At 38.7% G+C, this 21,486-nt stretch overlaps 2 protein-coding genes across 9 annotated transcripts in view; one reads left to right on the top strand and one right to left on the bottom strand.

Annotated features, from left to right (window-relative positions):
* The window catches only part of CC2D1B (coiled-coil and C2 domain containing 1B), a 38,391-nt gene extending 20,395 nt beyond the window's left edge, over positions 1–17,996 (top strand). For 3 of the 5 annotated variants that reach the window (XM_070745873.1, XM_070745872.1, XM_070745874.1), the window contains 13 exons: positions 474–613; positions 1,055–1,250; positions 2,307–2,479; positions 4,864–4,989; positions 5,249–5,307; positions 6,843–6,959; positions 7,946–8,019; positions 10,487–10,545; positions 12,153–12,204; positions 13,202–13,301; positions 15,450–15,540; positions 16,426–16,556; positions 17,033–17,996. In XM_070745873.1, coding sequence (XP_070601974.1) covers positions 474–613; positions 1,055–1,250; positions 2,307–2,479; positions 4,864–4,989; positions 5,249–5,307; positions 6,843–6,959; positions 7,946–8,019; positions 10,487–10,545; positions 12,153–12,204; positions 13,202–13,301; positions 15,450–15,540; positions 16,426–16,545 — 1,307 coding nt within the window. In that variant the 3' untranslated portion in view covers positions 16,546–16,556; positions 17,033–17,996. Of the gene's footprint in view, positions 1–473; positions 614–1,054; positions 1,251–2,306; positions 2,480–4,863; positions 4,990–5,248; positions 5,308–6,842; positions 6,960–7,945; positions 8,020–10,486; positions 10,546–12,152; positions 12,205–13,201; positions 13,302–15,449; positions 15,541–16,425; positions 16,563–17,032 lie in introns of all 5 variants that reach the window. The other 2 variants (XM_070745875.1, XM_070745876.1) reach the window with 1 other exon arrangement.
* ZFYVE9 (zinc finger FYVE-type containing 9) overlaps positions 17,928–21,486 on the bottom strand; it is a 51,032-nt gene continuing 47,473 nt past the window's right edge. For all 4 annotated transcript variants that reach the window (XM_070745869.1, XM_070745868.1, XM_070745871.1 and 1 more), the window contains exon 19: positions 17,928–20,167. In XM_070745869.1, coding sequence (XP_070601970.1) covers positions 20,006–20,167 — 162 coding nt within the window. In that variant the 3' untranslated portion in view covers positions 17,928–20,005. The remainder of the gene's footprint in view (positions 20,168–21,486) is intronic.

The following is a 21,486-nucleotide window of genomic DNA, read 5'->3' as shown; positions in this document are numbered from 1 at the left end:
TTTCATTTATGTTGCAAAGTTTGAAGATGAAGTTGCAATATTTTTACCTGGGATGATCACAAGTATTATAGTACAAATGGATAAAATTATGCAACAGAACAACATTCTGTCCATATATCTAAAACCATACAGTTAATATGGGAAAGTTGTCCTATGTATAAATATAATGGATGTGGAATATCATTCTGATTTTCAATATTCATATATTTACCTTTAGAGTAAATTAAATTTCAGCTTCAACTTAATTGCTGGGATTTTTGTGTCAGAGTTTTTCCAGAGATACTATTAATTGTTGGTATTTATTTTGTCAGTGAGTTAAATTATCATTGTAGTCCACAAACTTTTTAAGATCTTGAAACTTTTGAGTGTAACTTAAATATTAAAATCTTTCTCTTTTAAAACCATGACTTCTTTAAATGTTTGTGGTTTATATTTCTTCCTTATTTTGAGACCCGTTTGTTGAATTTTGTTAGGATTTCCTCCAATTCCTGGAATATCTCCTATCGATGGTCATGGCACAGTTTCTGGAATGCTGGAAAATGCTAACACATTGATTAAGATGGAAGAGGAGGGAGAAAGAACCGATGACAAAGATCATGATGATGATGATGAGGTATATAAATATAAGCTTAACAGAGCCAGTTAGTCTAGAGCAGTGATGCCTCTTCTCAAGAACCATTTTCCACTTACAAACCCAAGCCTCCAAAACTGTAACCAGAAAAGTCAGGGAAAAGCCTCCATGGGGCCTCTCTAGGAATCTCCTGGGAGGAAGCAGGACCGGAAAAGACAGAGAGAAGCCTCCGTGGGGCCTCTCTAGGAATCTCCTGGGAGAAAACAGGGGCCTCCACCCTCCCTGTGGTTTCCCCAATTGCCCGCATTATTTGTTTTTACATTGATTCCTATGGGAAAAATTGCATTGTAAACTTTTTTACTAAAGAACCTGGTCATGGAACGAATTAAGTTTGTAAGTAGAGGTACCACTGTATTTAGTTTTCATGCACGTGGCTTTTATTTATTTGTTTGTTTGTTTGTTTGTTGCATTTCATTTTTGTAGGGTGAATCTTCCACAGAAGCTCCAGCTGCTCCAAAACCCACCCAACTACCTACGAAACCTGTACAAATTGTTCAGCCGCTGGTGGTGCAACCTACTGTAATCCAGGAAGAATCCCCTTCAGAGAAAGATCATTCCCTGCCTATCTCTGGAATAAGATCCGAGAAATCTCCATCTACTGAGCATCTCCCTTCAGCTGGTAAGTTTTGCAGAAAGACCTGACTGTCCAGCAGTCATATTATTTTTCTTGTTTACACCATATTGTGTAGGAGTCAGTGGTATAGCTTTTGTGTTGTTTGTGTGTGACGTGTGAAAGTTGGTTTTTGAGCTTTCTGTGACCCTTTAAGTTCCTGCCTGTTGCAGGGGCCGTTTTGTGTGAAGTCCAGCTGCTTCTTCATTGTCTGTTAGTCAGTTGTGTAGCTTTTGTGTTATTTGTGTGTGACGTGTGAAAATTGGTTTTTGAATTCTTTGTGGTTTTGTGAGGTTCCTGCTTGTTATTGCAGGGGCCATTTTGTGTGCTTTTGCATTGTGTATGAGTCAGTTGTGTGGCTTTTGTGTTGTTTATGTGTGATGTGTGAAAGTTGGTTTTTGAGCCCATCGGGTCACATGACCATGACAACCAAGCCACGCCCACCCAGCCATATGACCACCAAAATATGCCTGGTAGTGTTTAGATTTCACCACTGGGGGGAACCAACAGAAAATTGTACACCCTAATCTGCAGCATGGTTAGATCTGTTGCAGATTCCCAGGAACAAAAGATGGTTTAACCCTGCTGTCTTCCAAACTTCAGGGAAGTTCAGAGATGAGACCCAATGATAGCTACCCTTGTTCAGTGTTTGAATCTGGAGGATCTTATTTTATTTATTTATTTATTGGATTTGTATGCCGCCCCTCTCTGGAGACTCGGGGCGGCTAACATCAATAATAAGACAGCATATAATATAATATAATATAATATAATATAATATAATATAAGAATTACATTTAAAAAACAACCCAGAAACAGTAAAAGATACATTAGTGAAAAATATTCTTGGTTGCTTTGACATATTTGTCATCTGTCATAAAGATAAAATTACTCTCACCCTTGTGCAGTGAAACCTCAGTGCCTTTTTGTACAATGGCATTTGATCAGTGGTTTTCTGGGTATTTGCCTATGAGATTAAATGAAAAACACAAAAGCTTGTTGGTTGGGTCAGATCTGCACCTGAAATATTTTTTAAAACTGAGAAACCTTTTTGTTTCCTTTCAGCCAAGGAGCATCTTGAATTTCTAGAAAGCAGAAAAAAGCAATACCTCAAAGCTGCAATTCAGGCAAAGAAGAAAAATGATCTCGAACAAGCCAAGGCCTACCTGAGAACAGCCAAGAGCTTAGATCCAAAAATTGAGATGGCCAAAAATGGCAAGTTGGTGGATATTTCAAAGGTTAGCAAGACTAGCCTGTTTTGAATGTCTACGGGTGTTATTAAAAAATAATTTATTCTTCGTGTTTATTGAATATTTCAACTGGGTGATGAAGAAAGAGGTAATTTCATGGTAGCATCCTCATATAATTCAGAGTTTTTGAAGCCATGGCTTCTTGAAATATCAGTTACTTGCAAGTTCTCACGAATGTACCATGTCATACATACGGAGTGTCAGCGTTCCAAATAGCACCTGAGAAATAAATCAAGTCCCAGTCCAATTCTCTCAATCAGAGCTCGATTTATTAACAGAACCATGTTGGCTATGCCATTGGCATTCCGATTCTGATATTTATTTATTTATTTATTTATTTATGATTTGATTTGATTTGATTTGATTTGATTTGATTTGATTTGATTTGTATGCCGCCCCTCTCCGTAGACTCGGGGCGGCTAATACTTCCCAGAATCCCACCTAGGTTAAGGTTCATCTTACATCCCCCACACCCACAAGTTCCTCATGAGAACCAGTCTGTGTGCAGGGGCTTATCAACTTCCTCTTCTCTTCAGTTGAGGCAGAACAAACAGTGACCTTGGCTCGGAGAAAGGAATCTTTGGTTGTGTCTAGTAATTTCCCCCTCTGACTACTCACTACCCCTCCCATCCCCCCTTGTGCTGTGACAGGCCGAACTCTCTAACTCCACATGAAGGCTTCGGCCTGACACGGAGTTAGTTCAAAACCTTTTGGGCTGAGAAGGTAAGGAATAATATAAACATCCCTTCCCCTTTCCACACTCAAGAGTCAGTCTAAATATTGCTTCCCAATTGCTAATAGAGTTATCCGCAAAACTTTAGGAAAGATGGGGCAGGCAAAGTTCCTCATAGCCTCACTTACTGGGGTTCACTCAGCATTCTTGTAGATGTATCACTGGCCTTTGAAAGCAGTTCGGTGTTGTGTGGCACCACAGCCTGGTGTTTTATGCTAGTCCAAGAAAACAGATACAAATTTTCCTCAACTTTAATTACAATTGGGACAGGGACTTCCATCATTACGTGAGCCTAATGTTAAGTCATTGGCACCCAATTGTACAACCATCCAGCTTCCCTCGATGACTTTAATTGTCAGAAGCTGTTGTGATTCAGCCTGAGGCTTCTCAGGGACCAGCTGGAGCTCTGCCGGATCCATGCCCAGAGGAGGAGGACAGTGACCAGGAGGGGGAGGACCAGGCAGACGGGCGAGAGGAACATCAGGAGGAGGAGGAGGGAGAGCAGCCTGAGCCCTGGGGGGGGGCCTCTCCCCAGCTAGTAGCCTGGATTCATTGGATGAAGACGCACAGGCTATAATAGACATGAGGCTGAGACGTGCAGCTCAAAGAAGGGGCCAATTAGAAAGATATTTCCATCCCTGAATTGGCAACAACTGGGAGTCCTGTGACCTTGCTTCGATTCTTGGCGTCTCTGATCTTGGCTTGTGGCCTAGAAGCCTGGAAGACTTGGGGGAGGCGTGGGTTTTATTATCTCCAGAGTTGTTTTTGCCAGCAAGAATCCTGTTTTATTGCCTGGCCTTCGTGAAACCTCTGTGAAACTGCATCGTGTTCCTGTCTGTAAGAACAGTTTTTGTTACCTGTGTTTGCTTTCCAGTATATAAACTGCCTATGCTTTTTACCAGTGTGTCTGGATACTCTTTTTGGTTGGTGTTGGCGTCTGGGGGGACCCAGACAGAACAGAAGCCAGCTGGCAAACAGATCACATGATCCTGGGGCACTGCATCCTTCCTAAATATGTGCCAGTTTGCCAAGAGCCCCAATTTTGATCCTGTGTCCATGGGAACACTGTGATAGCTGTTTAAGTGCAAGGACCATTTGTAAGTCACTCTTTTAGGTGGTATTGTAACTTTTGAACCATCACTAAACGACTGGCCAAAAGTCAAGGACTACCTGTATATTGTGCGACGTGAACCCTTGAGATCAAATATGATATTCTAAGACAGTGTTTCCCAACCTTGGCAACTTGAAGGTATCTGGACTTCAACTCCCAGAATTCCCCAGCCAGCATTTGCTGGCTGGGGAATTCTGGGAGTTGAAGTCCAGATACCTTCAAGTTGCCAAGGTTGGGAAACACTGTTCTAAGAATATCCCCTTTCTCCCCAATCTTTTCCTGTCTCCTCTGAATGGCCTCTCTTTGTTGCCAAGGTTGGGAAACACTGTTCTAAGAATATCCCCTTTCTCCCCAATCTTTTCCTGTCTCCTCTGAATGGCCTCTCTTTGTTGCCAAGGTTGGGAAACACTGTTCTAAGAATATCCCCTTTCTCCCCAATCTTTTCCTGTCTCCTCTGAATGGCCTCTCTTTGTTTCAGCAATACCTTTTCCAGGGTGTCTCTGACATGTTCTGTGTTCTGCTGTACAGCTGCCTTCACCTCCGACGGATGACGAGGGTGACTTTATTTTCATACATCATGAAGATGTTAGACTTTCTCAGAAAGTAGAAGAAGTTTACATTCAGCTCATCAATCTCCTGAAAGACCAGCACGAGGTAAGTACTTACCTCTATGTAGTTCGCTAGAACTGTAGTTCACTAGAAAGTCTCAGGAATCCGAATCACATCCTTTCTCACCTCACACCTCTCCAGTCCGGTGAAGCAAAAAAGGTGACATTCAGAGGAGAACCGGTCTTCGTCTTTGCATACAGCTTTGCTTTGGAATGCTTTTGGTACCAATAAAAGAGAATATTTGTAGCTGGATAAATTTACTTTAAAATCATTTTCAAACATTTGTTCTACTTTCCATTAATAGAAATGTATGCAGTATTCCAAACAATTTATGCATCTGGGAAATGTAACTGAAACGTCAAGGTAGGTTTGCAGTTCAATATATTTTATTATATGTGGTAACATTAAAAATTGGGGGGAGAATATGCATGTAATTTGGGAGAGCTTGCAGTAGATTTTCTTTTTTGTTGTTGTAAGTTTTGGTTTATGTTGTTTGGAAGAAAACTGTTTCTTCCGTCTTCTATCTGGAGTTTAGGATAATTTTTTTCGCTATGCTTTGTAGAGTACTGGGCATAGTATTTGGCATATTAATCTGGATTTGTAAGGAAATGTATGCAGATCTTCTTCCCAGAAAGCGGCATTTCTTTCTGTTGAGAAAAAAATAAAATGTGCTATAATAAAATAAATTTTTGTTCTTAGCATGTTTTTTTAGTACTTCTATTAAAATGGTATTTTTGAAATAAACTGATTGATTGCAACCCTGTCTTAATTTATCAGATAAATGTTACAGATGGTTTAAAATGTATTTAATTACCGCATGCTATTCCATAAATCTATACATAATTTTAGTGTCTTATAAAATGAATGTTAACAGGAAATTTGATTTGAAGTAAATACTGTAGCAGAGTTTTGTAGAGAACTCTTATCAGTTGCTTGTTGAAAAATGGTCCCATCAATAATGCAGAATATCCCAGATTAAGTGTTGTAACCAGCGGTGAAATCCAGAGGTCCTAACTGGTTCTGGCTGGCCCCAAGGGGGGAGGGAATGAAGATTTTGCAGTATCCTTCCCTGGCCACAGCCACAGAACCAGTAGTAAAAAAAATGGATTTCACCACTGGTTGTAACTTATATAAAAGTATTTAGTGGCTGTATGTTGTTCCATAAATACTGAAATAATTTTAATTCACATGTGCATTACATTCCTAGCATCTGCATCTGTGTAAATTAGTATTTTTCAAACTTGGCAACTTTAAGGTATATGGAGTTCAACTTTCAGAATTCTCCAGCCAGCATGAACGCTGGACACTGAAGTCCATTCATCTTAAAATTGTCAAGTTTGAAAAACACTGGTATAAACTACTTCTCTTACTCTGTAGCTGAGCACCATTAAGAGAAGTAGTTTATAACAGTGTTTTTCAAACTTGTCAATTTTAAGCTGAGTGGACTTCAATGTCCAGAGTTCTAACCAGTTTAGGACCGACACTGCCAAATCAGGGCAGTTAGAGTTTTCTTCAGGAGATTTCTTCAAGGCTATCCATTTCCTGCTACTGACTGCATAATCTCTTTGCTTTATATATTTTCCTTTATCAAGCAAGCTTTTTCCATTCCCAGTACGGTATTATATATATATCTATTGGGTGGAAAGAATTGGCCTTAAATGATTTTCAAATCCATCAGTAATAAAGTCTGAGTCACTTTGATTGTTATTCATCAGCCTTAGTACCATCACGTTTAGTTTCTGTCAACAGCAGGATCTTATCTGAAGTGCTATCCAGAAATTTGAGAGTTGGGACTCTATGCTTATCAATACAGGCCAAGAAATAAAAAACTGTTCCAAAATGTAGTTTTCCATTGTTCACCTCCACTCTACATCCCCTTTCCTTACTCTGTGTTTCAGGTTTGAAAAGCTAGCTCAGCATTGTAAAAAGGATCTGGAGATCTTGCAGCTCGCACAGAAGCAGGGGTTAGATCCTCCAAGCCATCACTTTGAAGAACGAACCTTTAAAATTGTAAGGTATGGATAACCAAGGGCTTATCGTTTGTAAGTAATAATAATAAAATTCTTGTTCCTGTACCTTGATGAACTGTATGAATCAGCGGTGAAATCTACTTACCTTCCCTATTGGTCCAGAAGCATGCACAAACACATGTTTTTTCAATTTGTGGACTTCAACTCCCAGAATTCCTGAGCCAATCATGCGAGCTCAGGAATTCTGAGAGTTGAAGTCCACAACTTTGCCTACCCCTGTTCTTGACAACTTAACAAAATGAAGCTTTTTAAAATAAATGCTTGATCTGAAGAGGCCTAGTGCTATTGTACCTTCCTTAAAATAATAGAGAATAATGTACACTTCTAGAAATCCACATCAGTTTTAAAGATCTGTAAAGATATAATCTGAAACGTAACAGTGTCCTGTTTTAGTATTAAGATAAGGCAGCTGAGTTAAACCCTGACTTAGTCATGTTTGGAGTAGATCTATTTAAATAATTGGGAGGAGTTAGCGTGATTACATTTAAGAAAACTTTCTGGCATTAATATACTGGCATAATGTACATTTCTCCATTTCTTTGCTATTTCTATGGGTCAGGCACACAAGTACACAGGCACACAAGTACACAGTAAACAGTGTATATCTCTTGCTGTTTGGCAAATTGCTGGGAGGCAGAGGCCTTTTTTCTTTGTTTTCCTACCCCAAAATTAATGTGCATCTTATACTCTGAAAAATATGGTATTTCTAAACCTTAAAGTTGCATTTTTTTAGAATATCCATCTTGGAGCAGAATGAAGCATTACAAGAAATTGTGTAGCTGTCAGCTAAATCCATGTTGTGTCCAAATCTTCTCTTGACAGTCTCCCTGCAATTCTCTTTAATGTGCCCATAGCATGTTATGGTTTCCCCCATAATTTGGATTTGGACAACTCTGTTACATTTGGTTTGGAAAACTTAAAGTAAAGAAGAAAATTGAATCATTCATATATTCTTTTAACTTGCCTTGTAGAATATTTTCAGACCTCAGTAGCACAGAAATGCATCTAATCATTGTTAGAGGAATCAATCTACCAGCTCCAGCAGGTAATTCACAACCAACGTGTAATTTGGGGAAACCTTTTTCCTTTTAAAGTTTGTCTCACTTGTTTGAAAATATCTGAATTTCATGTTCAAGAATAGCTAACTCTGCAGAATGCTTCTTGCCAACTTTATATTCCTATATAAAAATCAGTTTTAGGGAACTAAAGGGCTTTCAGATAATATGGTGGGTCAGGAAGAAAAAGAAATAAATAAAAAGTGGGATTCTCCTGTACTGCCTTCATTTCATGAAAGCAAGCTTAAAGAAAGTTGAATATTAAGATGATGAATATTAAATGAATATTAAATCCAGCTTGGGTGACTTCTAAATGTTCTTGTGGGATTGAAGAGCTATAGTAATACCTAAATTTTGAAATGCCTGTTCAAACTCCCCCCCCCCCCCACCTTCAAAAATGATCTTCTAGGGCAGTGTTTCCCAACCTCTTTGGAGCCGCGGCACATTTTTCATATTTTCAAAATCCTGAGGTACATTGAGAGGGGGGGGGGCGCTAAAAAAAGTTTGGACAAAAAAATCTCTCTTCCTCCCTTTCGCTCTATTTCTCTCTCCCTCCCTCTTTCTCTCTCTTCCTTCCTTTCTCTCTGTATCCCTCTTTCTTTCTCTCTTCCTTCCTCCCTTTCTCACTCCCTCCTTCCCTCCCTCTGTGTGTTTCTTTCTCCCTCCTTCCCCCCCTTGCTCTCTCTCTCTTGCTTTCTTTCTCTCTCTGTCTCTCTTGCTATCTCTCTGTCTCTCTCTTGTTTTCTCTCTGTCTGTCTCTCTTGCTATTTCTCTTTCTTTCTCTCTGTCTCTCTTGCCATCTCTCTTTCTCTCTCTCTATTTCTCTCTTGCTATCTTTTTCTCTCTCTCTCTTGCTATCTCTCTCTCTCTCTTTTTCTCTCTCTTGCTATCTCTCTTTCTCTCTGTCTCTCTTGCTATCTTTCTTTCTCTCTCTCTCTTGCTATCTTCTCTCTCTCTTGCTATCTTTCTCTCTCTCTCTCTTGCTATCTCTTTCTTTCTCTCTCTCTCTCTTGTTCTTTCTCTCTCTCATTTGCTATCTCTTTCTCTCTCTCTCATTCCTTTCTCCCCCTCTTTCCTTTCTATCTCTCTTTCTTTTTCTCCCTCCTTCATATCTTCTTTCTATCCCCCCTTCCTCCCTCTTTCCTTTCTCCCCCTCCCTTTCTCTTCCTTTTTCTCTATCCTTTCTACCTCTTACTCTTTCTTCCTCTCCCTCCTTCATTCAATTTTCTCTCCCTCCATTTCTCTCTCTTTCCTTTTTCTCCCTCCCTTGTTCTCCCCTGGGGTTGCCTGTGCCTGCCCTGCACCACCCAACACGGACGGACAGCCCCTGGGCGTCAGTTCGTCGCCCCCCCCACACGGAGGGAGATCAGGCTGGCGAGGGCGGTAGATCTGCGTCCCCAGCCGGGCGGAGGGAAATCGGGCTGGCGAAGGCAGTGGATCCGCGTCCCCAGCCACCGGAGGGAAATCGGGCTGGCGGGGACGGCGAATCCACCTCCCCAGCGGGTGCAGGGAGATTGGGCTGGCGAGGGCGGTGGATCCGCGTCTCCAGCCGCGCGGAGGGAAATCGGGCAGGCTGGCGGGTGGCCGCAGCTCCCTGTGCGCCCCTGGAAAAGGGTGCACGGGGGGGCATTTTGGGGTGCGCTGGCGCAGGCGTGCGCATCCTACAGGGAACAGTGCCCGGGGCTGATGCAGCCGGCAGCCTCCTGTTTCCGCTGCCATTGCCCTCCCGCCGGGCCCCAAAGGACAATTGTTGCCACCCCCGCCAGGAAAGCTCCAGCTGGGCGGGGTGCTGCCGGTGGCTCCGCCCTGGAGCTCTTGCTCGCTGCTGCCATCCCCCAGCAACTGCTCGGGGCCGCTGCAGCCGGCAGCCTCCCGTTCCTGCTGCCATTGCCCTCCCGCCGGGCCCGAAAGGACACTTGTTGCCGCCTCCACTGGGAAGCTCCAGCTGGGCAGGGCGCTGCCGTTGCCTCCGCCCTGGAGTTCTTGCTTGCCGCCGCCATTCCCCGGCGACTGCCCGGGGCCACTGCAGCTGGCAGCCTCCCGTTCCCACTGCCAGTGCCCTCCCGCCGGACCCCAAAGGAGATTTGTTGCCGCCCCTGCCAGGGAAGCTCCAGCTGGGCGCGAAGAATAAAGCTCAGCTTCCGGTCTCAGAAGCTGAGCTTCGCGGCACACCTGATCATGTCTCGCGGCACACCGGTTGAAAAACACTGTTCTAGGGGTTGGGTTTGATCTAATTATTGTAATGGGATTACTTTGACAAGAAAATATTAAATGTATGCACACAAATGCAATGTCTTAATTTGAGCTGCATTGAATGCAATATCTGAAATCTAAAGTGGATCAGAGCCAGCAACTGCAAATATAGCTCATAGTTAATGCTTCTATACAGGAGCTTATACTTTATACAGGGGTTTGAAGAATTGCTTTAAACTCAGCTGGTTTATTCTTTTTACCCAGGAGTGGCACCTAATGATTTGGATGCCGTTGTGAAATTTGAATTTCATTATCCTAATACAGTAAGTATACAATCAAGCTTACAATCAGGGCCTCTGTTAGCCTTTTGAATATTTATTACATGCCAAATTTAGGAATTGTTTTTTAATATATTTTTCCCCAGGTATTCAAACATCAGCACTCTGGAGAATGAATATAAATAGTAAATACAAATTCATACTTTTCTCCTCTACAGCCTGAATGACAGGTGATGAGCATAGTGGTAGCACTTGGACTTACAGTATATACAGCTTCATAGTGTTTTGCAGGCCACTCTAAGCATTTTACAGAGTCAGCCTAACGTCCCCAACAATCTGGGTCTTCATTGTACCCACATTGGAAGGATGGAAGGCTGAGTTAACATTGAGCCTGGTGAGATTTGATTTGCCAAACTGCTAGCAGCCAGCAGTCAGCAGAATCAGCCTGCAACTGGACTTTCTTGGTTTTTCCTTGAAAAATGTTTTGCTTCTCATCCAAGAAGCTTCTTCTGAAGGAGATTTTGGGATGCCGCTAAAAAAGACAATAGGATACAGCTAAGCTAATAAACCAAGTGATGCTGTCAGGAGACTTTCTCAGTAGCCAGAGTGTTGGTATGTCTCGGTATAGCTAGGCTATGAGACCTTTGACATACACTGAGCAGAGAATTTTAACGGAGTGTGGATGTGTGGTAAAACCAAAGAAAAAAGACACAGACATAGTTATGCTTAATAAGTACTATTTACATATATACAAAATAGAAACAATCCATAACAAGCACTAAGCCATCCAATATAATAAGCACTAAGCAAATACACTCCCCCCTCAAGGCAAAGCAAAAGCGAATAAGCGTTAAGGCATCATTGAGAGAAGGAGTACTGGCGCCCTCTTATGGCGAACCAGCCCAAAATATTTAAAGAGATAGTACAAGAGAATACAATAGGTAGTTTACAGTGGCAAACCCTAACAACCATGTACCTAGTACTAACACAGAGATTGTGGGGGCCTGGAGAGGGAAGGAAGACTGAGTGGTATGGATTATAGGACCTCTCAGAAGTCAGAACTTGCAATTTTGCCCCTGAGTGGGAACCAGTCAGAGCTGTTATACATTTGGCAGGACATTCATTCATTCCATTCATTCGTTTGTTTGTTCATTCAACTGGTTTGCTGCCCATCTTGTCTATATAACTCAAGAATGATCAATGTCAATGTCCCTCAGTTGATCTGGGATTTCATGTGCTGTGGACTGAGTTATTTACCAGAATGTCTGTCTGAAATTATTCCTATACATTCTAAAATTTCTAGAAAGGTGGGCATATTCCAGAATTTTTCTGTCTACAAGTACAAGCTGGAATATTCCATGCTTTCTTTGTATTCAAAATGTAAGGCCGCCCTCTAGCCAATGTTGAGTTGCTTCCCTCCCTTCACTGGTTTTTGGAAGCACTTAGTCAGCCCTGGACAATGAGAAAGTCTTCTCAATTCAAAGGTCACTATTTTTAGCCTCTTCAGTGAATTAGACAAATTTACTCATGCCACTGTGGTTCATTTTTCCAAAATAAAAATCTTACAAATCTATCATGCTGAGGGCAGGGGTTAGTTTAGTTGCTTCTTAAAGAAATATTTTTACTTGTATTTCTTTTTCCCTCCAAACCAGGAACAAGTTCAGAAAAGCAAAACATCGGTGGTTAAAAATACCAACTGCCCAGGTGTGTGCATTTGGGTTCTCTTTTACATTTGATGAGAAGCAGAGCTTTCTAATGAATGGTTATTTCAGAACTAGGTGAAAGGGATAATTCTGTTTTACATTCAGCTCTGTTAATTGAACATTGTTGACTGCCGCCTTTCTTAACCTGGCACTCCCTCCAGAGATTTCATTTTAAAAATCTGATCCAAGACCTATTGATGTCAGAGGCAAAACTTAAATGAAATTATTTTAACTGGAGATAATTCAGCCTTAGGTTTGAGATCTTGTGCTGGTTATAGGAGTTCAGCAGGTGTTCAACCTGCAGTCTTTAAAGGTTTGGAACTGCATTCCATTTTATTACAAATCCAAGAGATTCTGAATTACATTGTTCATATTTCATGTAATGTTTTAACATTTCCAGCTGCATGATTGCTTTTTGGATCTATGATTTTTACAGCTAATTTAGCATAAATCTTATTGCTTTAACAAAATAAGTGGCATAGAAGTCTAATAATAAATAAATCCTATAGAATGTTTTTTAAAAATTGTTTAGATCTATAAAGATAAAAATGAAGTCACTCCAGTTGTATTCCAGATGTTTATATGTTTATGGAATAACATTGCTTAAAAATAAGGTAAAATTAAGGTACAGTCCAGAAGCTCAGGGATCCCAGGTTGTAAAAATCATGATAACTTTGATCCCTTAAGTACCGGTAATCATTTTTCTGCATAGGCAACATGGTACTTTCATTGGGTGATGCCTGAAAATTCAAACATGAAAATACCAGCTTTTGCAAGGATTCCTGAAATGGATTTCCTTGTTTAATCTAGGAACTGCCTCTAGAAATATTACATTGTTTAAGTTGCAGAACTAAACTACAGTCATGGTCATGCCATGCAAATTGGCAAAATATCTGTTTCTTTTGGACCATTGGCTATATCTTCTACTGGAGATCTGAATGACTCCAGAACCTTTTAACTGTTCCAGGTATTTTATGCAATGTTCTTTAAATTTGTAGAATATAATCAGCTATTCAAATTGAACATTAATCGCAATCACAGAGGTTTTCGAAGAGCAATTCAAACCAAAGGAATCAAATTTGAGATTTTTCATAAAGGGTAAGTGTTCATATCCAGGGGAGGGCAGTTCAGCTAGTTGTATGAAACAGAACCAAAATGTAAATTTAATAAAATTAAAAGAACTAAGGTGGTTGACGTTATTCTGAAGGGAATCCATCTCAACAAACCAAGTTGTAAAAGGTTTACACCAAGTCCCAGCCCCTAGCCATGTGTGTGTGTGTGAGAGAGAGAGAGAGAGGGAGGGGAGGGGAAGAACAGTTCATGTCTATTTCTCCTAACCTGTTTGGCAGTAAGCTGTGACCATTATTAGCATAAAAGATGTAGTTTGTCAGCTTTCTTCTAATAACCTGTATTTTATATCCATAATTTTTTGGGGGAGTATAAAATTTTCTTTATTTTTCTTCCAACATACAATAAAACAACATGAACATGCTAAAAATAATAATTAATGATATTTCTTTGATACGTTAAACATTCAGAGAAAAAGAAAATGCTTATAATGATTTTAATATATACTTTTTATCCTCTTCTTTGCTAAGTTAATTAAAATTAACTACTCATGAGATATATTTCATCTACAAATAACAATATCATGAAATCTAGTCTCCTATATTCCCTTTTTCTATTTATAATAAAACATAATTATCTTAACTCAATATCTAATTTGATCTTTTCATCTGTGTGTTAACTCCTTATCCAATGCTGCCACTAATCCTTATTTTGTCATCTGGGTCTTTAATAGATTAAAATTAAATCGTCATGTATTTCTTCAAAAGTAATTAAACAAAATACTTCTCAATTATTTTTAGTTTCCAACCATTCATAAAACTTTCCCCAGATCTTATAGTAATCACACTCTTCTTTATCTTTAAGTTTTAAAGTAAGCCTATTCATTTCAGCACAATCTAAAATCTTACATATTTCTCTTTCGTCTGGGATTTTATTCAGCTTCCAATTTTGTGCGTGTGCTATTCTAGCTGCTGTTAAAATATGCATAATCAAATATATTTTTTCTTTATAAAAATTTTCTGGTAGAATACCTAATAGGAATATTTCTGGTTTAAATTCAGTAGTCCTTTTCAAAATCTTCTGTATCCACTGCTAAATCTCTTTCCAAAATTTCTTAGCTTCTGTGCATGTCCATCACATATGATAAAAAGAGCCTGGTAGCTAATTACATTTCCAACATTTCATTGATCTGTTCTTAAACATTTTTGCTAATCTTTCTGGTGTCATATGCCATCTATAAAACATCTTACATATATATTCTCTTTAATACGCTGTTGACATTGACATTTTATAATTTCTTTCCCAAATTTGTTGCCATTTATCTATATCTATTGAATATCCTATATTCTTCATCCACTTTATCATTGTATCTTTAACTTGTTTAAATTCTAAATCAAAAGACAAAAAATAGCTATAAAACTTTTTATATGTTCCTCTGAGCCAAATAAAATTTCTAGTTTAGTTTTTTCAAGATTTACACCTTTATTATCTTCATTATATCTTGCCTGAAATTGTATATACGTATACCAATCAAGATTTATACCTTGTTTTTCTAATTCTATCATTGTTTTCAACCTTTTTGACTGTCCTATTAAAACTTTGTATCTTGAAATTTTATTCCACTGTACTCTGCCGGGGTGTATCTGAGCTTCCAAAGATGCAGTCCACTAAGGTACTCTAGAATAATGTTTGTTTTTAAATTTTTTCCCAAGTTTCAATTAGAGAATTTCTAATGCTATGTCCTTGAAAGTACCTATGTATAGTCCATTTTCCACACCATACAAATGAGTGCCATCCTATCTGTAAATCATGCCCTTCTAAAGTCAAAAATCTTTTGTTTCTGAACATTATCCATTCTTTAATCCATGTCATTGCCGCTGCTTGATAGTACAAATGCCAGTTTGGAAGTCCAAATCCTCCTCTTATTCGTACATCTTGTAGACATTTTAAACTAATCCTTGGTCTTTTTCCTTACTATTTTATATCCATAATTGAGTCCAAAAAAAATGAATGGACCAAAGATTGTTATTGCATATACTGAATGAGTATAGAATGTTTTATTTATTTATTTATTTATTACATTTGTATGCCGCCCCTCTCCGTAGACTCGGGGCGGTTGTTGTTGCTTCCCACCCCAGTTGCTAAGGGAGTCTGGTTTTGACTATTTCCTTTCCCCAGGTCCTTTTTCAGGAGTGACAAGCAAGTTGGAGCAGCACATTTGAAACTTGACAAATTGGAATCTGAATGTGAAATTAGAGAGATCGTTGAGGTATAGCATCACGTTTTTTAGCAGAAGTGTATTAAATGGTATTTTCTTTGTATATTTTATAAAATGGGATTTTTATTTTGTATTCTGAAGATATTTTATAAAATGGGATTTCTATCCTTGGCAGTTCATTGACAACATTTATCCTCATTCCCTTTACATTGTCTTTTGCCTATTTGCTGGTTCCAAAATAGTTGGAGGATTTATCCATGTCTTTATGTGGATAAGAAAATTTATTGAAATTTTCAAATAATGTTTGTGTTGAATGGCTTGGTACAAGAATGAAAGAATGATGCACTGAGTTCACCATCCTTAATCACATCCTCGCCTGCATATTTCTGTGCAATCTAAATGCAAAAGTTGACTAGAAAATCAAATCACAATACATACTGCATATAGAATTGGACATCTTAATATGATACATTAGTAGATAATTTTGTTGTTTCCAAATAAGCTGATACATTTGTCCATAAATCTGTAAGGGAAAGCTTGAACACAAAAATTATTTTTGTTTTAATAACACCTTTTAAACTATGATGTAATTTGTCCATGTAATTTTGGCCTATTGTTCCTTCTTTTTATATTGTTTACCATATGTACTGATAGCAATACATAGCAAAACATATAAACATAGTATACATACTAATAAGTATTTTTGGCATACTTTAAAAAATCATGAAGTTTCAACTTATGGCTAGAAACGACGGTTGAGATGGAAAAATAGAAAACACGGTGGAGAGAAATTGAATGACTTGTTGAATAAAAGAAGGAAACAACTTACAGTATAGCACATTGTCGTTGGTCATAACTAAAAATGATTTAGTGTGTTCAAGGCCACTTCAATTATCTTGGAATATTGTTTGTTTAAATTATTTTTTCTATCTTAAGGTTTTGGACAGTAGGAAGCCTACTGGAGGCAAACTAGAAGTAAAAGTAAGACTTAGGGAGCCACTTACTGGGCAAGATCTTCAGACAATTACAGAAAACTGGCTAGTCCTTGAACACTAATTCTGCTGAAGGTAGAAGTGTTTTTCTTTTCTCAGTAACCCTATAAATGGAAAAAAATTATTTCAGTCCAGTCTTTAACTTGGAATAAGAAGTGTTTTTCATATGCAGATCTGTTACTTTATTTTTTTTAATTAAAAATACTTATAGCTTGTATGTTATTATCATTTCACTACTACTAAACTCTAAAAAAACCACCCAGGTAAATTAGACAAGTGGCTCACTGCTATCCAATATCGAGTTTGCGGAGAGGGGCGGCATATAAATCCAATAAACCTAAGCAGTGATAACAGAGTCAGATTTATTGTTAGATACATGTAAGGCAGTAATTAACGTTTCCCACTACAAATATTTTTTATGGAATTGTTTTTGAATTGTATAGTGGAAAGCCAGTGTATTTCAGCAATGGATGCTGTTTTTATTTACAGTGATATTATTTATATTATTTTTATTTATAAAAAACTATGCTTTCTTTTCTCTGCACCCACAGATCCAGGAATGCTAAAAGCTGCAGAATAGACTTTACATGGAGTTTCTGCAAGCACCAAAGATGTTCAGTGAATGCACTACTAAACATAACATCTTTATTTTCATAACTATCATATAGTATGAGTTGGTAAGCTTTGTAAGTCTACTACTAGGAATGGAGGTACTGCTACAGAAAGAGACTGACCTATTTTAACCTTTCCTGAGGCTAAAATTGTTGGCAATACATAAATGGTACTTGTTAATGTGACTGCTGACTTGAAAGGACATGTTGGTAAACGTGGACAAAAGAATTTAATAAATAGCATAATTAAGATATGATGCAGCAGCTCCAGTGTTATATAACCTGCAATTAAGATGTGTTTCCGACCCATGGAATAAATGGATAGTCTTGTTTACTGAAGTGTAGGTTAAGCAGCTGTGATTGTATCTCTTTAAATTGCCTGCAATGAAGATTTTAAGTTACTGTACATCTCTTCATATATGCATCCATGTTGCTCAAGTGACTAGAGCATAAACCTTTTCAAAGGGGAGCCTGTATCAAATGTGAGATAGTTAATAGTTCCTTTTAAAATTCTCATTTCTATTCCTTTTGCTCTTCTGTCCACCGAGGCGAGAGTAAAACTGTTTACTGTTTAATATCAAGATTTTGATCTTGCTTCAGCAAATACAGTAGATACCAAACAATTGAATTGAAAGTACAAGACAAGTGTTGCCTGCCTCCTAAATAGAACAAGCAACGAGGGATCCAAATTATCTCTTTTTCTCCAGTTTCACGGCTTCCAAGCAAGGGAGTTGCAGAAGATTTCCACAATATGTGTGTGATTTCATAGATACACTTAAGTCTGCCATGCAGCCAGCATTCATTTCTGTCTTAAGTCAGTGGAGACAATGCAGCATTCTGTTGTAATTTTAATAAATTTAATATACAAAACTACATGTTGAAAATAAAAATATAATATGCAGTCTTTGCAGTGTTAACTGAATTTTAAAAGTACATTTTTTTTCTTTAAACAAGTACTCCGTTCTTAACAATATGGTAATCTTAAAGTCATTTAAAGGCTGTGGTTGAAGCAAACCAGTCAATAGAATTTTGCACAAACATAGCCCAAACAAATGATTTTCTGCAGAGGGATGAAAAGTTCAGCCTTTCTCCTTTTGTCAATAACTTTAATGCAAAGCTAAGTTACTCAAAAGCTTGCTTCTATGGTGAAACTGGGATGCAGCTAATAAAGTAAGAATCTACAGCAGTTGTAAAGAGCAATTGTATTAACTTTGGCAATTCAGCCTGTAAAACAATGCTATTGCAGAAGGAGAGCTTATAAGGAACTTAGGTTTACGTGCACGGAAAAGGAAGAAGAAACTTAAAATTGCTTTGCAAGATCCTTGTTTTGCACATGATTTCACAGGTGCTCATAAATGTCTGCCCAATTACCTCTTTACGTGGCTATACATTGAACAACATATATAGGTTTAACATTACATGACCTATTTATGGGGCTAACCTTTGTTAGATGATTCATTTTCTGTTCAAGGCTTTGATCTAATTCCCTTGTCATCTTCTAGTTGCAGTTTAGCATCAGCTGTTTTTTTAATGTTTTTTTAAACAAATTTAAGGATACAGAGGCAATTTATTCAAAAATGAAATGTACACGCATGTTCATGTATATGACTATCTACAGAGAAAAATTAGTTATAGCTGCCACTGTTGTCCATACTTGAATTGCAATATAAATTTGCTAGTCCATTGTCTAATCTTCATTTAGTAAACCCCAGTCTTTTCTCCTTGCACATGGATGATAATTACTCATTTGGATAGCACTGCCCAAATATCTGAATATATTCTCTCAAGCTTTTGACAACTTTCTTCTTGTTACAGTTTTCTCAGGAAATGTAGTGTTCTTGCTGACTGTCACTGCCAGCCTGATATGTTTTTGCAAGAAGGCTCAACCTGCTTGTCTGCTCAGAGTTCAGTTCCAGTGAGGAAAGGTGCAAGCTTTCCAACTTGCAGCAAAAGCAAATCATGGAACAGTAGGCAAACTGGCTAGAATTCTCAGAGGATAGCTTTATATAGTGGTGCTAGTGTTACTATAAAGTGCAGGGTTTATGCTATGGACTGCTTAAGTAGAATACACACTTATCCAACAAAATTTAAAAGCGTGTTCCTTTAAAAAGAAGGATCAGCTGAAAAGAACAGCAATTTCATGTAGCTGCTCATTTAAGACTGAAAAAAAACCTGCCAAAGGCATAATAAAACTTAGTAAAGTGCAGAAAAGAAAAGAAAAATTTTTACAGCAGGTTTGCAGATTTCATTCTTAAATGAGACCAAAAAAAAAAAAAAGAGTAAAGCACAGAAAATTCAAGATTAATTTACATACATTTTTTTGAAAAAATTCTGCTTTGGGCAGATGTAAAAGGTATGTTCCTGATGTGTGTCTTTCTGAACTCTCTGAAGAATAGCCCAGCATGTCCTGGAGGTACTCTGACCAATAAAGTGGTCACAATAATGTAAACAATATATTTTAAATGTCTAGAGAAATTAACCATAAACAGCAGTAGAATGAGGTTAGAATGGAGGTCTTGATTGTTTCTTCATAATAAGTTTATCTACAAAAGTTAAATGTTGACACGTCTTTTCCTTATTCCCCAAGTGGTCTCTGCATTCTTTTGAGCATCAAAATACATGACTGCAATTGCCTTAAAACATGACCATTATTGGTTTCTATTTCTATTCATAACAGATGTGTGTTAGCTGCAAAGATAGCATAGCCATTTTTTGTAACATAGAAGCTGCCCTGATCCTGTTTGTTGACAAATGCATAGACAATTCAGAATTATGGAACAACTGGTCTCACCCACCCACCCCACCCCACCCCTCACAATAGTGTTAACTAAAAGCTTAATTTTCCAGTTTTAAAGTGCAAATGATTCAGATACAACTGCTGCTGGAACAGGTCTGAAAGAAAATGAAGTCCTTTTATGAGATGTTTTCCAGAATATAAAAAATAAGCTCCATTATAACTGGGCCCTCACTCAGCTGGCATGCCCCTCCATGAATCACTGGAACTAAGGCACTGTCCAGATCATTCATGTACTGAACAGGCAGCGGCTGGCCATTGCTCCCAGCCTGGTAGCCAACCTAAAAAGAAAAAATAATAACATGCTTCACAGTGGGTAGGGCAAGAGCATAAAGAAACATGATTTATTACACAATATTTAGAGGTCAACCCAATCCTATAGGCTTTGGGCAGTTTATAAGTTAACAAATGAAAGCAAAACCATAATAAAAATAAAATACAGTGGTACACCTATGAACGCCTCTACTTATGAACTTTTCTAGATAAGAACTGAGTGTTCAATATTTTTTTGTCTCTTCTCAAGAACCATTTTCCACTTACAAACCCGAGCCTCCGAAACTAACCGGAAAGGGCAGGGAGAAGCCTCTGTGGGGCCTCTAGGAATCTCCAGGGAAGAAACAGGGCCAGAAAAGGCGGGGAGAAGCCTCCGTGGGGCCTCCCTAGGAATCTCCCGGGAGAAAACGGCCTCCACCCTCCTTGTGGTTTCCCCAATCGCACACAATATTTGCTTTTACATTGATTCCTATGGGGAAAATGGCTTCTTCTTACAAACTTTTCTACTTAAGAGCCTGATCACAGAACGAATTAAGTTCGTAAATATATATGCACTTTAGTTGCATATATATTTATTGAGGTGAAATGGTTTTACTTATTGTCTGAAGCATCAGAATTTGGTCAGGAATAGTGAGCCTTTAGAACAGATGTTCAAATGCTGTATACTTTATTATTGATACTATATCAATAATAAAGCTTAGTTGAGTTTCCAGAAACTGTAGGCTAGTGATGGTGAATCATTTTTCCCCTGGGTGCTGAAAGAGCGTGGGTGGGTGCTATCACACATATACAAGTGCCCACACCCATAATTAAATGCCTGGGGAGGGTAAAAACAGCTTCCCCCACACCCCGGAGCCTGGAAATGGCCTGTTTCCCAACTTCCAGTGGGCTCAGTAGGCTTTTGTTTTGCTCGCCCCAGGCTCCAAAGGCTTCCCTGGAGCGAGGGGAGGATAAAAACACCCTCCTCACCCCCCTGGAGGCACTCAGGAAGCCAAAAACACCCTCCCAGAGCCTCTGTGCAAGCTAAAAATCAGCTGGCCAACACATATGCACGTTGGAACTGAGTTAAGGCAACAAATCATGTGCCAGGAGATGGCTCTGCATGCCACCTGTGGCACCCGTGCCATAAGTCCGCCATCACTGTTGTAGGCTAATGAAATGAAAGTATATCAATATTGAAAATGTGAGCATAAAGTGATAGTACCACCAAAAGAGGTACACATCAAAATTAGGGACTAAAAAGTGTAGAAAAGCTGATGACATGGCTTCCCTGTAGGTGTCTCTGACTTATGACCACATCTGGGACTGGAATTTCTGTCATTAAGCG

This window comes from Erythrolamprus reginae, chromosome 3, assembly GCF_031021105.1.
Source record: "Erythrolamprus reginae isolate rEryReg1 chromosome 3, rEryReg1.hap1, whole genome shotgun sequence".
Classification (NCBI taxonomy): Eukaryota; Metazoa; Chordata; class Lepidosauria; order Squamata; family Dipsadidae; genus Erythrolamprus; species Erythrolamprus reginae.
This window is presented reverse-complemented; position numbering and strand designations above follow the sequence as displayed.